This window comes from Durio zibethinus, chromosome 26, assembly GCF_047325235.1.
Source record: "Durio zibethinus cultivar Kanyao isolate XHJ-2024 chromosome 26, ASM4732523v1, whole genome shotgun sequence".
NCBI lineage: Eukaryota > Viridiplantae > Streptophyta > Magnoliopsida > Malvales > Malvaceae > Durio > Durio zibethinus.
Genome location: NC_143187.1, coordinates 8781504 through 8798213, shown reverse-complemented (window position 1 = coordinate 8798213; position 16710 = coordinate 8781504). Strand labels below are relative to the sequence as shown.

General features: G+C 31.0%; 2 protein-coding genes across 5 annotated transcripts; one reads left to right on the top strand and one right to left on the bottom strand.

The window, feature by feature from the left end:
- The first annotated feature begins 1461 nt into the window (after positions 1-1461).
- LOC111274233 (uncharacterized) lies at positions 1462-5382 on the top strand. The gene is made up of 4 exons (XM_089755735.1): positions 1462-1646; positions 2564-3708; positions 3819-4916; positions 5002-5382. The coding sequence occupies exons 2-4, from the start codon at positions 2701-2703 to the stop codon at positions 5038-5040; spliced, it is 2145 nt and encodes a 714-aa protein (XP_089611861.1). The 5' UTR covers positions 1462-1646; positions 2564-2700; the 3' UTR covers positions 5041-5382.
- A 2413-nt stretch (positions 5383-7795) lies between these two features.
- Positions 7796-13812, bottom strand: LOC111291569 (uncharacterized). Of its 4 annotated transcripts, none has more exons than XM_089755434.1 (8): positions 13549-13812; positions 12605-12681; positions 10807-11173; positions 10593-10669; positions 10451-10487; positions 8977-9175; positions 8442-8871; positions 7796-8165 (listed from the first exon to the last, which is right to left on the bottom strand). In XM_089755434.1, exons 3-8 carry the CDS (start codon positions 11165-11167, stop codon positions 8025-8027), a joined length of 1245 nt encoding a protein of 414 aa, XP_089611560.1. In that variant the 5' UTR covers positions 11168-11173; positions 12605-12681; positions 13549-13812; the 3' UTR covers positions 7796-8024. The 4 variants fall into 4 exon arrangements, with proteins under 4 accessions (XP_089611560.1, XP_089611561.1, XP_022739111.2 ...); XM_089755435.1 differs by having other exon boundaries at positions 7898-8165; positions 10807-11176; positions 13549-13671; XM_022883376.2 differs by lacking the exon at positions 13549-13812 and having other exon boundaries at positions 7898-8165; positions 12605-12736.
- Positions 13813-16710: the final 2898 nt, after the last annotated feature.

Genomic DNA, 16710 nt, shown 5'->3' with positions numbered 1-16710 from the left:
ATTTCAATTTTTTTAAAAAAATCAATATTTATAATTTTTTTAAAAATTTTCATATTAAATCTAATATTTTTTAGATATTTACATTTTTTAAAAAATCATATATTTTTTAATTTTTAAAATAATATTTTATTTTTTAAAAAAATTCAATATTCAAAATTTTTAGATATTTTCTAAATGTTTTGATAATATTAGATTTACTTTTTTAAAATTTTAAATTTTTAAAAATAATTCATTTTTTGATTTTTTTTTTGAAATTTTTAGATTTTATTTAATTTAATATATAATTTTTTGTTTTTAATTTGTTGAAATTTTTATAAATTATTTAATCTTTATTTTTTTTCAAAAATTTATATATTTTTTAATATTTAAATGAACAAATAAATAAACTATTAAGAAAACATAAGTTTTTATAACTTGTTCTATTTTACTATATATGAGGTGAAAGAGTATAAAAAATTAAGATAAAACAAAGAAATAGCTTAATACGTAGAGCTTTGGATTCTAATTTATTTTTATTGAATAACATAAAAAATGTGTAAATTTTTTTAAAATTTATACTCCTTTTAAAATATAAAAAATTAAAAATAAATTTGTAAAAAATATACAAATTAAAATAATATAGAAAATTTTATAAAAATTCCAAAGAATTAAAAATAATAAATTAAATATTTTGTTTAAATAAAATGTTAAAATTTTAAAAAAATATAAAAACTTAAAAAAATGAAGTCTAAAAAAATTAAAATATTAAAAATTTTAAATTTAATATTTTTAAAAATCTAAAAAGTTTATAAAACGAATCAAAATATTGAATTTAAAAAAAAGATTTTAAAAAATTCAGAAAAATATGATTTAAAAAACATTTTAAAAATATTAAATTTAATATTTTAAAAGTATAAAAAATAAAAAATTTAAAAATTTATTTTTCAAAAAAATAAAATCTAATTTTAAAAAATAAAAAATATAAATTTTATTATTAATTAAATTAATATTATCAAATTTAACTTATTTGAGAATAAAATTTTTATAAAATTATATTAAAAAAATTAAAATTAAAATTTTATATGAATATAGAGATTATTTATGTAATTTGACAATTAATTTTTTTCATCCAAATTATCACGATAGTAAAATTAATACTCACGTGAATATTTTTAACAATAAAAAATTTGATGAAACTAGTAATTAGATTAAAATTATTAAATTAAAATAATACAAAAATTAAATTTATATGAATTAAATTATAAAAATTAAATTTCAAATTTTGACAAAATATTAAAACTTTTATTGTAATTTGAAAAAAAGAAAGTATAAACTATTTTATGCAAAAAAGAACAAGGAAATCAAGGCGCGTGGATGCAAACGCGACATGCAGTTATACACAAAACCCAAAGCCCAAAGCTTTTAACAGAAAAGTTTATCCCTCTCAAAGTCTTATGTAGAATCTACACTCTTGCGACTCCAAGTGCAAAATACATAGAAAGCAAAGCTCAAGCAAAGAAAAGCCCCAATAGCGTCAAATCTCTGTCTTTCTATTCGTTCTTTACTTTTCTTTGTCCTCACTCATTCCCTAAACTCTTGCCATCATTTTAGAACACACCCAAAACCCAAAACATCAAAGAACTCAGCTATCTCTTCCGCAGTTACAGGTATATCTTCTTATCTTTTGTTTCAGATAATGATCTTTTTTATGCAAAAGCTACTTGCTTCAAGAAATGTTTATGTTGTTTAAAGGTTGAAAGGAATACTGGGCTTACGTTAAAGCTAAAGATTCTTGTTTACTTTCTCCGTAGATTTTCTTCTTCTTTTCTTTTTTTGGTTTAACGATCTTGAAAAAGAGGTAAATCTTGGGTTGTGGTGTTAGTTTAGAGATTTTTGTTGTACATGAAGTTTTTCATGTTGGTAAGGTCGAACTATTTATGACTATCTTTAAGGTTTTACCAAGTTCTTGATCAGGTTTGTTGATCTTTTTTTACTAGGATTTACTTTTCTTGGTGATGCCAATAATCAATATGGCAGAGTAGATAAAATTGAGATGATATAATCAATGCGTTTTCATTTGATTTTTCATAGCCTGAATTTAATGTATGTGTCCACCTATCTTATAAATTTACACTTTTTTATTAAATGGAATTCAAATCTTTGCCTGTCTTCTAAGGATATAGAAGACATTGAATTCTGTATTTACTTCTAGCCTTGATATACTGTAGGGGTCGTTGATTGGGCATTTTTGGTTGTCAGATCCCAGATAATGTCAAATTTGGTTCTCCAAAATTCAAATGTTCAATTACGTTTAGGTGGCACTGAGGGGAGCATCAATGTTTCTCATTTTGTTTCTTTCTTTTCCATAGTCTATTAGCTGAGAGCACTGAAGGTTTTCTCAAGTATTGTTATATAATTACTCAAGATTTGGTTACATAGCATAAATGTTCTGAAATTTACTTGTTTTGGTGTACCTTGTCATGCTTATCTAGTTTAAGCAGAGATTAGGGAGATGTAAAGTATATTGAATGCTCATTGCTGTGAGTTTAGGTTCTTCAAATAATTAGTCTTAGCATATTTTCAGGTATTCTGGCAAACTTTTGACATGAAGGAATTTACCATGGTGTTCTCATCCAACAATTGTCATCAGCTATGTCATGTTTTGAATTAGTGAATCATATTTAGAAGGAAGGCTGCTGAACTTCTTGATTGTAAAGTGTGATGGAGGAAAGGAAATTAAATTTCAATGCACCACTTTTATCTGTGAGGCGGTTTTCTGCAACATCTTCCTTCTCAAATAGAGATAAGCAGAATATAATAGAGAATTCTCCTCCCACGAAACGACATACTCTCACCTTCTATAACTCGGATGTGAGTTTGGATCAGGTAACAGAACCTGTTGCTGTTCCTTTTGTATGGGAGCAGATCCCTGGGAAAGCTAAAGGTGGCATTGAGCATGAGTTTCAGCCTAAAAAGGAAGCTTCTGGTACTCCTAGGCTTCCGCCAGGGAGGGTTTTGGATGTCATAAAGTATCCTGTGGAGAAAGACTTTGAAAGTCAGAATGTGGTTAGGCCCCAAAACAAAGCATACTCTAGGAATGATAATGTGACTAAATTAGATTGTTCAAATGAGGGAATGAATGAGAAATGCATCTCAGACTCTGAGAATGATGATGATGCCTATTCTGATGCTCTTGATACCTTGTCCCCAACAGATTCATTCTCCATGAATTGTAGTATAAGTGGTCTAAGTGGATCAGATGGCACAGTTGCAAAACCATCACGAACATCCTCTACAGATCCACAAACTTGGGATTTCATGATGAGTCGCTTTTTACCTGCTGCCAAGGCAATGACTCTGGTGACACCTCAGTATGCCTCAAGGAAACAATCTATGCCACCTGAACAACACAGAGAGGTTAAGAAAGTGGTTGTTGGGGACAGGAAACCTCCTGTTAATCAATCTGAGTCCATTATCATTCCACATTATAACCAGGATGTAGATGAAGAAGAAACAGAAGATGAATACAATGACTACGAGGATTCAGGCAATTTATCAAGAAAAGCCTGTGGCTTGTTGCCTCGATTATGCTTTAAGAACTCTCTGTGCCTCTTAAGTCCTGTGCCAGGGTTAAAAGTTAGGACTTACTCTTCGATGTCTTCTACTCTGGAGGTAGCAAAACCAGGCAAAGCTACCTATATGAAGTCTAACAGCCAAATTGTTGAGAAGGTTAGTATGGATCTTTTCATTTTCCTTCAAATCACTATTCAATGCTCTTTCTGTAAGTGTTAGAGATCGGAATGAATGGCTTTTGTATTTATTATTTTGTATCTTTGCAGCATGCGTGGGATGTTGTTCATAAGAACAAATCAGATAGTGGAGTTCAAACCCCCAGGTTCCTACAGAACGAATCAGACAGTGCAGTTCAATTGCCCAGGCTCCCAGAGGACAAATCAGATAATGGAGTTCAATCCCCTAGAATTCCTGAGATTGGGAAAAAGCTGACATGTGGATCAAATCAATTTGCGCGCTCAAATGACCAGCAGATAGTGAACAGGTCACTCTCCAGAAGGCTTCCAGGTGGTGCTCGCATTTCTCCCTATCGTAGAGAGAGACCGCAATCTCCCTTCCGTGGAGGGGGGTTTCTTGGCATGCCTAAAGAAGCTGAGAAATTCAAAGCCAATATGTTGGTTAAGTATACCAAAAGCAATAACAACTCGCAGGAATTAGTACCCTATCAGAGCACTAGACAAGGGCTAGGTTCTCTGAGCCCTGCAGTTGAGAAAACATTGTATGTAGATACTGTAAATTTTACTGAAATTGCAAGTTCAAATTCCAATTCCTCAGATTCCAATATCCAAACGGACTCCACGGGAAAGCACTCTGATACCTTAGTAGTGAAGAGAATGCAGGAAGAACCTGCTACTGTAGAATCTTCTCTTCAAGATATAAAAGGTCTTGATCTTTTGGATGGAAAGGGCATAGCAGAATATGAAATCACAGGGCTGGTGAATTCTACTCGATCTTCTTTCTCTGACAAACCTGATCTCAGAGGTCAAGCAACAATGATAGATCACTTCGGACAGAATGGAGAACTGGATCAAAAAGCCAAGTCCTTTGAGCCTATAAAAGTTAGGGCTGATGGAAATCTAACTTTTATTGATGATGATGATGATTTGAGAGCAGCTGATCGAGGAGAAGCTAAGGCTGGTTCTGATTACTCTCCTCTTCCTCCTCCTTTACCAAAAACACCATCTGAGTCTTGGCTTTGGCGTGCACTGCCTTCTGTTACATCAAGAAATTCATTTTCGCAGTCTTACAATGGAACTCGTTTTAATCCTAAAAAACGGGAACCTATGATACCTGCTACTGATACCAAGTGGGAAACAATTGTCAAAACTTCTTACTTGCATCATGATCACGTACGCTATTCTGAGGTAATATTATCATTCTTTAACAATGACGTTGTCTTCTCTGATGAGAGTTTCATTTTGTAAATACTAACACTTGCTTCCTTAACAGGAATTAGTACCTCACTTTTCCCAGAAATCCAAAACTTAAAAATGCAGAGGGCATCATTGAATTCCCTGCATTCACTGCCTTTGTTTCAGCAGTTTTGGTTCAACATGGTTAGAGCTGGTTTAAGATTTTGCAGCAGCCTACCATTTTTTTTATTCATTTTTCTTCCCGGAATTTCTCCTTCCATTTTCCTTGTATCTTACGCAAGGCAAGTGGGTTTGTTAGCTCTTGTTCTTGTACAAGCTTGTAAGTTGTTCATTTTTTCTTTTTCCTACATCAGCCATCAGTGCAGGCTGAGGAATTTGGTACATCAAAGTAAGATTCAAATCTTGTAATGACCACAAATATATTTTGAACTTCAAATCTTGTAGTTCTTGTGTTGTTTATGTTGCACAGGAGTCAACATATTGTTCTGAAAAATTATTAGATATAAAAGGTTCTTTGATATAAAACATGCTTGTTAACCTGTTCCGCCGGGTTTTGACACGACTTGATTTTATAAGATTGGGTTTTTTTTTTTTTTTTTTTAAATCGGATATCGAGTTAGGTCGAGTCAAGTAAGGCTAAAAAAAAAATCAAGTTCAAATTTTAAGCAAATCTGATCTAATATTACCCAATATTATATAAAAATTATTTTTTAATTATTTATTTATATATATTTTATATAATTATATATTTAAATATTTATATTTTAAAAATAATATTTTACTAATTTAAAATCGGATCAAATACAGTTTATATAATATCAAATCAAGTTCAGATATGAAAAAATAAAAAAAATTTCAAGTCGAGTTCAAGTTTGATAAAAATAAAATCAGATCGAATTCGAGACAAACAAAAATTTACTTCGATCTTACCAGTTGCCAACCTTACTTGTTATAGGCTTCTAGTAGAATTGAACATTTTCATCTCAAATAGCAGGCTCTATAGTCTATATTGAACATTTTCATCTCAAATAGCAGGCTCTATAATCTATAGGGAACTTGGAGTATTGGACCACACATTGTTCAGATATATTAATAAACTATTGTATATTTTATTGGTCTGCCATTATTATAGCTTAACTTTATCCCACCAGCAGTTCATTGGTAAAGTAATTCATGTGCTCCTGACTTTACTGTCCAAAGTTTCAACACAAATATAAAATCGATTCATTCATATATACTTGTTACCTGGGTAGTTCTAATATGATGGAGAAACAAATGCATCCAGGGGAAAAACGTACTTGCCCTCTGTCACTAATTCAGATGAATATGCTGTTCCCGACCTTAAAATTTGATTATGGCTTCGGTTAAAGGATCGAAAATTGAAACTTGAAAGTAGTAGTGTGCGGTTTGGGAACCCAATCCCATGCCCTTTTCCATTTTCTCTTTTGGGCGTTCCTGGTGCTTCAATTCCTCAAGCCCGTAACCTCATTTGTTTTTTTTACTCATAGCGTTTTCTGATGCTTCATCATTGCAATCAGTAACTGACATCATTGCCCAAAGTGCGCATTCTCACCGTGGAAAGAAAAGAAAAAAGAGAGCAACGGGCCCATACAATCACAGTCGGTCTTGGGTCTTGACTCTCAACTCTTCAGAGCCAAACATCCACTTATGGGCCTGTTGATCTTAAGAAGCTAGTTTTTATAGTAGAGGTATGAATATAAATATATCATATATATATATATATATATATATAATTCATGTCATGCATGCGCGTTGTAGCGAAATCATTATTTTTTTTAAAAAAAAAATTTGAATATAAACAAAGTTCATAATAGCAAGAATTAATAATTTTTTTTTTAAATATATGTAACTCAACGATCATATCACCGTCTAATAATAATTTTTTTTATCTGAAATAAATTTTAAAGACTTGTTTTGGTTGATGAGTAGTTAGTAGGCAATAAAATCCTCAAAACTAAAAATTAAGTGATGTTGCATTTGATCTGTGACACCATTATATGTCAGTCGGTGTTCAAATGCCGGCTAAGTTTAGTTTAAGTCGTTACAAACTAGAATTAGGATAAATGCACTATTTTTTTTTTTTTTGGATTTATAAAGATAATCACTAAGTCCATCCTGCTATAAAAAAAAAAAGAGAGAGAAAATTCCATTAAAACCATTATATTTGAGTATTCTAGATAAAGGCCACATGGCGTACTGCACTTCGAGAAACGACTTGCGCATGAAAAAGGGTGATTAATTTATGATGATCAATGAAAACAGAAGAACCCACCATGTCTTGGAGACTGAGGATTGAGGGCTAATTAGAAGACTTCCAAGACCGCCATGCACGCGAATGAGGGATCATATTGGGCGGCAATCTTGAAGGAGCTTTTTTCTTCAGTATACTCCAACAGAACCGACGAATATTGCTGCATATAGCCATGAGTCCATGCCGTTTGCGAACAAGACATCAGGAATTGAGAATGATAACGCAAGAAAATTCAATTTCACATGTTCCCTCTGCTAAATTAATCCAAACCCAGATCCATGACTAAATCTAAATGATCAAAAAGGTGATTTCTGTGTATTACTCAATGGTGACTTAACATCCTGTGTCCCTAGCTAGGGTTTCTTCCCAAGCCAAACTCTAGCTAGGGTTAGCTGTTCATTAGTTTCATCATGCATGCATGTATGAACATGAATCTCAATTACAAGGTAAAAACACTAACGTTCATGGATGAATGATATTGGTGAAAATTTGAAAATATATACCGCAAACTCAACGAAATGTCAATCGCAAACCTTCCTAAGGTTGAGTACTCGATCTATCTCATTCAAAACTCATTTAACAACAAAAAGATTCAAATGAAAAAACAAACACTATGCTTATAATGGCTCTAGGCCAAGTGCTTAGAAAGATCTCACTTCCTGTGGGTTTATTTTTATATGGTCAGATCCTTAATTAAGTACACAGCCTCATTCGGCCTTGTTGCAACATATTAATTTGTGTATGTAGAACAAGATACTCAGTTTGGACAATTCTTCTGAATCTTTTTGCTTGGTTGTGGTGGATTTTATCCTGGATAAATATTGAGGCTAAGAAAGTGAAAGCTGGGTGCTAATTTCCTGCGTGCCTTTAAAATGGTTCTTCTCATCATCTATTCCAGTTCTTTGGCTTAGTCTTAACTGCAGATCAGGCAACCATTCCTTGTCTTTCATCATTTTATTTTGGTGCAACTGCATTTCAAACAATGGTAAAAAAAAATTAATAAAAAAAGAAAAATATTTCAAAAGCAGTTTTATTAATGAAAAATGTTAACATTGATCACTAGGGTGATATTTAAAGAAAAAATTTGTAATTAATGTGTTATTTTTCTTTTAAACCCGATGAAAATAATGCATTAAATACAATAATTTATTATAAATAAAAATTTTAACTATTGTTAACTAGTAATTATAGGCATTATATATATATATATATATATATTGCCAAAGTCCAGCAGCAGTGATTACCTCAGCTAAAAACGGTGCGTCAAGATCTGCTCTACAGCTATTGTATTTGCTCAAGGAATCGTGGTTGTCCGAAACAAATTGCCCCAGTACCATTTTCGTGTTTCCAAGGTTCCCTTCAGTTGGCCTTGTGGAGTAGCCTCCCCCATACGAGCTTGGTCTTTTGCAAAAATAATGTGATGGAGATTGTGAGCAGGTATTAGAAAGCTTGTTCATATTTCCATTATTAACCTTCCATCTATTACTGATCTTTTCAAAAGGATGCCACCTCGTCTCTTCAAGAAATCGGCCAAGTCCAATGGGTCCAATTCGCATGGTCGTATCCATTCCATGAATTTCATTTGACTGGCCTTGACTGCAGAAGACAGCTGGTTTTGGGCAACCATTTTCTTGTCCACTAGCTTTGCTTATGAAAGAATTTGGTAATTGGTGCCTATAAAATTAGGAAGCAATTTAAGTTTCAGCATTAATTAGACTTGAGAAATTAACTTCTGGATCGTTTCAATCGCTGACTAGGATTGATAAGAGTTATTCTTACCTTGGAAAGGTAGCTTTGAAATCTAATGGTCGTTGGAAACGACTTGGAGTGATGTTATTATCAGGAGATTCTCTGGCTAAGACAATTCCACCATTTTCCATTCTGAAATGTTGATGAGGACTGAAGGTAGAGGCCTGCTGCAACAATATGCTCCGGAATTCATCCCTTACTTGAATTGGTCTATTTGTTTGGCATAAAACTGTACAAATCCAAACTTTTTTTAGTTGAATATATAGCACTATTAATTTATCTATGATATGCCCTTTAATATTATTTGCCCTAAGTTGCCCTTTAAACTGCATAACAAATGCAAAGCTTTTTTTTTTTTTAACTTTTTGTTTTTCACAATAAAAAATAATAAAAAAAAAAACCGATAACAAGGGACCAATAGCAAAAAAATAGAAGTATCAATCAAACGTAACCTTCGTTGTTATATATTTTTATTACTTAATTTTAATGACCAAATATTAAAAAAAACATGTATATAAAATTAAAATTATTTAGATAATTCAAATTAAAAGGATTAATTTTTATAAATAAAAAATATTTCACTTTTATATGAAATAATAATTATCTTTTAATTAATTTTTGCTACTTTCTAATCATTGGATTTATATGTGATACATTAACAAGGTATATATCTTATACACTACCAATCAATTATAAATTGATACTAGTAATTTTTTTTATTAACGTCACAAATTTTCAAATTCAAATTTGGATATTTCTTTGTCAATAAAAAGAACAAGAGGTCAAGTAAACAAAACCTTAATCTGATTAAGCAATTTTAGAAATTCATGGCTCAATACTTTTAAAAAAATCAGAAATCAATGGCTCAAATGTGTAAAAGTTTTGCCAAAAAAACTCAAACTCCAAAATGAAAAAAAGAAAAGAAAAGGAATTACCACTTAATTTGAAAATACTGTCAAAATTGATTACATCTAATAATGGAGTTTCTCAACTATCTATGAAGCCTAACACATAGAAATTTCATTTCATTTTTTTTCTTTTCTTTATTTGTTAAAAGATTCGAGAAGAGAGCTAAAAAAATCTTCCAATAATCTTTAAGCGATCAAATGTTAATTTATTGACATTTATTTTTAAAAATTTTTAAAATTTCAATCTTATTTATTAATGAAATGTCAATTTATGATTAATTGATAGTATATATAATATATATTCTGACCGTATATCAAATATAATAAATTTATTTCTTTTGGTATGCACTATTTGATACTTTTTTAATGAACTATGCCTAGTCTTGTTCTAACCTAAAAATTTATCCTTCTAGAATTAAAAAAGTTTTCCTAGTTAAATGGTAGAATATCTGATTCTAATAATATAATACTTGAGGATTCAAAGATGTATTCTGATTTTTTATTGCAAGCTCTATGCTTTCACTCTTGATTAATTTATACAATGACATGATCGTATTAAAGTAGTAAATCATTTAGTAAGGAAAAAGGAACTTCACCTTGTCCAGCCTCATCAAGTTTCTTACTTCTGTACATCTGAAACAGGAATAGAAAGTTAAGACATGTGAAATAATGGATCGAAAAGTTTAAGAGTTCGGCAAGGAAATATCAAATCAAAATGTTCTTTTTTTTTTTTTTAACCTGCAAGTGACTTTTTACATGAGCAATGCTAAGTCCCCTCACATTCATCAATTGAAGAACTAACTTTGGAGTTGCTCCTGCAACAAATTAAACCAAACAAAGTACGGTAAATCAACTTGAAAATCCTTCTTGTTTTACTTTTCTTTCTTGAATCAAGATCATAAGAACGTTAAAATTAAAAAGAAATATGAATGACACTAATGTTTGAACTTACTTTCTTGTCCACCAAGCCTTTCAACAGCATGCATGAAAGAGAGATGGAGATCAGGAGTCCATCGAAGCCGAGGCAATTTTGATCTAACATAGTGCCTTACTGTTCTTCTATCACTCCCTCCTTCGCCAACATTGTTATTGCTAGAACTCCCTTCAGTTCTCTTCTCGATCTCATCCTCTTCAACACTCATGACTTCACCTTCCTTGACAATTATATTATAATAATCCTCTTCGCTGCTAGCTTCTTCATTCAAGTCGAATGATGAACACTTCTGGGAAGACACTGCAGACAAGTTTTCAGCTTGCTCCTCACTATCAACCCTCTTTTCTTCATCATGCATCTCTATCATACCTTCTACCATTGCTTTCTGCTGATAGAAATAGAAAAGGGAGGAAGGGTATTAAAAAACAAGTGAAATGAAACTATTGTTATGCCCCAAATTCCTTGAAGATGATCAGAGAAAAAAAAATACCACCTTGAATTTTATTTATTAATGCCCTTATTGCCTAACTGTCAAATCTGTTTATTCTATATGTGTAACATTGGTTTGCAAGATGAAAATATTGTTCAAAGTTGCAGTAGAATCCTCGCTCATACCATTTTTTTTCTTTACATTTAACCCATCGTTTATGAATAATAAAGGACATATGCTTCTATGCAACCTACCAATTCCAACATTAATGTAAAACTTGGACCATGCAATAAAATTAGTTTTATGAAACAAGTTTCTCCGAAATTCTTCTGGTTGTTGGTTTGGACTTTGGATAAGCTACAATGACTAGAAGTTAAAATCAAAGAAAATACTGAAAGATGTCAGTATTTCTATCAAATATATTCCAAAAGTACATTTTTAAATCTTTTTTACTACCATGAAAGCTTCCCTTGTTTCAAAAAAACAAATTAAAAGTTTTCTTTATAATACCATTTATCTTTTCCCAAAGAAAATTCTTATCACAGATAGCACAACATGCAGAGATCCCATGCGCTGAAGTAGAATATTTTAGAAATGTCAGGTTTAGTTTCCTTTTATACACTAATTGAAAGTAATTAAAAGGCTTAAATTTTCATATAATCCCTAATTAAAGTGCTAATTATAAATCCTCTTTCAGGTTTACATATGGGTTGCCTTGCCATTAAATCTGTAATGACTTCATAAATGAAAATTAAGACAATAAACCTGCATCCTCAATATTAATGCAGTACTAATTAATTATCTAATATGACATATATATATATATATTTTGCCATACCCCAACACTTGGAGACATTTAAATTTTTTAGATGAAGTTTATAGCAAGGAGTTGAAATGTACATCGAAATGCAATAAGTAGCAATATCCAACATTTGCTGGGGTTTAAAAGATTTCAACTGCTCCCCATATTCGATCTTATGGATGTGAGGACATTTTTAGGTGATAGGTTTAACTGCACTAACTTATTGCGGAGTGCACAGCATTTTATTTGTCAGGAAATTAATGGGGGAAACCATTTGCACAAACAAAATCATCCACCTTTGTAAATGGAAGTAGTTTCAAATTTAATAAGTTTTGTCTAAGAAGAATGTGGTGTTTTGTGAAGTAAATTAAACGTAGACAAATTACAACATTCGACCGAGTTCTCTCTCATAAAAAAACAAATACCAGACAATTTCATCCAACAGGTTGCTTTATACTTCAACATATATAAATAAATAAATATTTATTTATAACTATAAATATATATTTATTTTGGTGAAAACATTATTGCTAAAAGCATTAATGCATGACAGAAAAAAAATGAGTGTCATACGTCACACTTACATATTGATCTAAATCTTGCTCGAGTGAGAAAGTGAAGCCAACCTTAAGGATTTTTGAAACTTCTAGGCATCCAGTTTCTGCAAAAGTGGTGTATTTGCCATAGCAGATGGAAACAATCTCAGCTATATTATATTGATCTGACAAAAAATCTAATCAACATCGTACCGAGGAAGATATTGGGTTACAGTAACATCAATTAGCAAATGGTAAGTGTGTAATTCATAACCCGAACGTTTTGTAGGAAAAATAGTACTAGTGGAGTTTGGATTCTGCTCTATACGTATTGTGTTTAGAACACAAGTAAATCATGAAGAGAAAAACTGAGAAATTCCCAACTGCACTGCTGTTTTTATTAGAACAGAAGGCGGAAGAGATCAGATAGAAAGAGGGGAGATTTCTCATCTGTAAAGATTGTTGATATTTCATTAGAATGAAAACAGTGAAGAATGGCATCCAATGAAAAGAGGTAGCTAAATTAATTTACACTTGAGATTTTCCCAATCCTTTATATAAAATTTGCTCAATAAAAAAAAAAAAAAAAACACCTTCAGGTAGCAAGTAGCAACTGTGTTTCAGTTGTGTCTAAACATGAACTATATAGTTCTTCAGATTGACTTCCGAAGAAATGGGAAGCAGTTCATATCTAGGATACTGGAAAACATCATCTTTCACTCATTCAAGAAAATCCTTTCATTTCTTTTCCAGAATACTTGTAAAAAAAAATCTATAACCTACCTTTAAAATTTAAGGGAAAAAGAAAAAAAGATCAATCCATAGACTCAGAAAGAAAAATAACACAATTAACTGCCCTAAAAGAATTATGAAAAAACTTGAGTTAACAAGAAGAAACTAGAAATTAGAACCCAAAAGAAAATTAAGAAATCAATTAACACAAAGAAATCATGTCTTTTCTTTTTCTTTTTTTTTCCCTCAAAGATACAAACCATTTATGCTGAAGATTCCTGAAGCCTATATTCCTTCCAAGTTGTTGATCATCAGATAACCTTCAACTTGAGAGTTGATGAGGAGTATATATATAGAAAGGAAGAGATTGGGTTCAACTTGGTCTTCCTCTAAACTAATGATCAAGAGAGAGAGAAGAAGAAGAAAAAGAAGCTGGGTAAGGTTTTTTTCAACTTGGTCTGTGGACACATGTAATTTGGGTTTCCTTGAACCGTGGAATTTAAGTCATAAAAAATTTATATACTATTATATATGAGACCCTCATCTTCATGGTTTTAAATCAAAACAAACAAAAAAATCAACCATATGTTGACACTGCACTTGTTCTTTATAATGCAAAAAGGAGAGTCTCTCATCACATTATGGATACAGATGCGACTTTTGCATATATCATGTGACCATTCCACCTTTTTTTCTTCTTTTTTCTCTTATTTCCATGAATAATGAATTCTCCTTTGACAGTTGTCTCCTTTGTTGTAAAAACTAAAAACTCTTTACATATTCTCTTTCTTTGGTGATTAAACTAATTGTTTGACCTTTGTTAATAAGGTCTTAAGAGATTCCTCTCATTGTTAATAATTATTATACGATTAACCAAAAAACAGGATTCTATGAGATAATTAAACATGGGTTTTGTGAGAAAATTGTGGGGCCATTTCTTCATCAACCCATCAATTTCTTCCTACCTAAACAAAGACTTTTTTTTGGTTATCATAGTAGCATACTCTTGTCTTGTCCCCATCTTCTTATTTTTTAGAGTCCACAGCTTTAATTTTCGGTGCCAATACAGGTTGCTATGACTTTGATTATATATACTTTCATTCGTTTTTCAAATAGGAAAAGAAATGGCCGTCCTTATATCACAAATTATTCTGAGGTCAAAAATTATGAGCAAAAGCTAGAAAACATCGTCGATTTTGTGGGTCTCCTCTCGTGTATTCAAACAAGTTGCACTCGATCACTTACCAAACATTTTGCAATTTGCAAACAGGAGAGCAAATGAGCTATGAAGAATATTTGACATATATAAAAATTTGAGGAAAAAATGATTGTTTTAAGTGAATGAGCTTGATTCAAAATCTAGACTTCAACATCCTCATCGCTTCATTAGGAAAGGAATAAAGTTAGGAGTGAATTAATTTGTTCGAATTCTGATAATATGCTATAAATAGAAATTAGAGGCTAGGCTTAGGGCATGGTCTGGTCAAACTGATTTTAGCTTTAGCCACTGGAAAATGCTCCACACACTTAACTCTCACAAAAATACAAAAAAATTGAGGACCCCCATTTTGTCCTTTAAATATATAAAGATTTGAGATAATTAGTTGGTTAGATAAACATCTGACACAAAATTGCACTTAATTTCTTCATATTATAAAAGGAAAAAAATGGACTAATTACTTCTGTATCTAGTTAGTAAAGAAATAAACTTTTGGCAAGAAATACTTTCAAAGTACCATTACTAGCAGCTAGTTAGTTTAATTTTAATTTTTCCATAAGTGAAATAATAAAATTTCATATAATCACTATTAAAATGTAATATTTATCGGATCTGAGATTTAAATTTTAGTATCAATAATTTTTTTTCTATTTTCACTCAGACTTTTTTGAAGAGAAAAATAATTATATTTGTGACTCAGGAAAATATTTGGTACTTCTTAGCTCTACCATACAACAACCCAATTTTTTTCATTGTTTGAGTTCAAAATTATAGGAGTCTTAATCAGTCACATTCCTTGAGAGACTAACTCTATTTGCTGATGAATTAGTCAAAGCAGGGGTCTCTCGATCACAAGACTTGGTAGCTTAGCTGTAATTGTTGCCATTAAAATTGTTGTCATTTGGTCTATGGAGTTTCCCTTTTAGGTACTCCTATTTTTTTCGGTTCCATTTTGCCTTCCAAAAAAAAAAAAAAAAATTTGTACAATACCGGATTAATTGTTTATATATCGAGGAGAAATGATAAGTGAAAAATATATGAAATTTGACATATAATTACGTATATTGAAATTGTTGAAGATTGTTGCAACTACACCAACCAGAAATGACTGTTTAACTTTTTTTTTTTTTAAGAGTGTATCTATATGTTTTATACCTAAGGGTATAGATTAGTAGTTTCAACTTTTATGACCTAATAATTATCACATCAGGTAATTAATGAATAATTTAATTAAACATTGAGTATAGATCTAACAACACTTATACACTGATTAATTAATTTTGATCATAACAAAAAATATGATGTGGCATCTAATAAATTTACATCCAAATTTTAATTCTTACAACATTTTTTTTGTTTTCGTATTACAGTTTTTTTGTACAAAAAAAAAAATACATATTGTTTTGAAATTTCATATATGCTGAAACTCAAGTATAAATCATTATAAAACTTCTCCAATTCCTGGTGATAATCAAAGTTCAAAAGTGCATTAACTAATTTGTTCTTTAGATATATATTGATCAAGAAATGGAAATTAATGAGGATGGTGGGGATAGTTTTGCAAGCAAAAACACATAAACAAATTTCTTGTATGACGATAATACTTTTGAATAAATTAAGAGATTTGTCTATTCTTTTTCCCTAACATCAAAGGGTTTACTTTCCGAGGCTGAGCAGATAGAATTTGGACTGTTTTGTCTTCTCTCTTTCAATGTCTTTGGGAAAGAAGAGGAATAACTTAAGAGGATTAGGTTTGGCTAAATGACATCCAAAAGTAGCTCGTTATGTGTGACATGTTCATTATTTTTGTTCCAAAAACAGAGATGACAGATATTCTAAGGATTAAATTAAAAGTTTTAACAGAGAAAACAACTTGGAATAGAGAACAAAACCCAACCCTACGTCGCTAGAAAACACTTGGTTCTTGTCTTCTCCTGTGCATGGGGAGTTGACATTTTTTATTTGTTTAAACCCATGAGAATCTTTTAAAGAATTACTTATTTTTTGTTTTGTATCATTTCATGGATAAAGACATCCAACCTAGCATCACTGCCCATCATGATTTTAAAAAATGGTCTCGGGAAACATTTTTTTAAACCATTTTTTAAAAGTAACCGTGAAGAAAGAATCATGCTGATAAATCCACAAATCAACTTTAATACCAATAATCTATCGTTTTTATTCTGTTTGTTTCTTATGATTG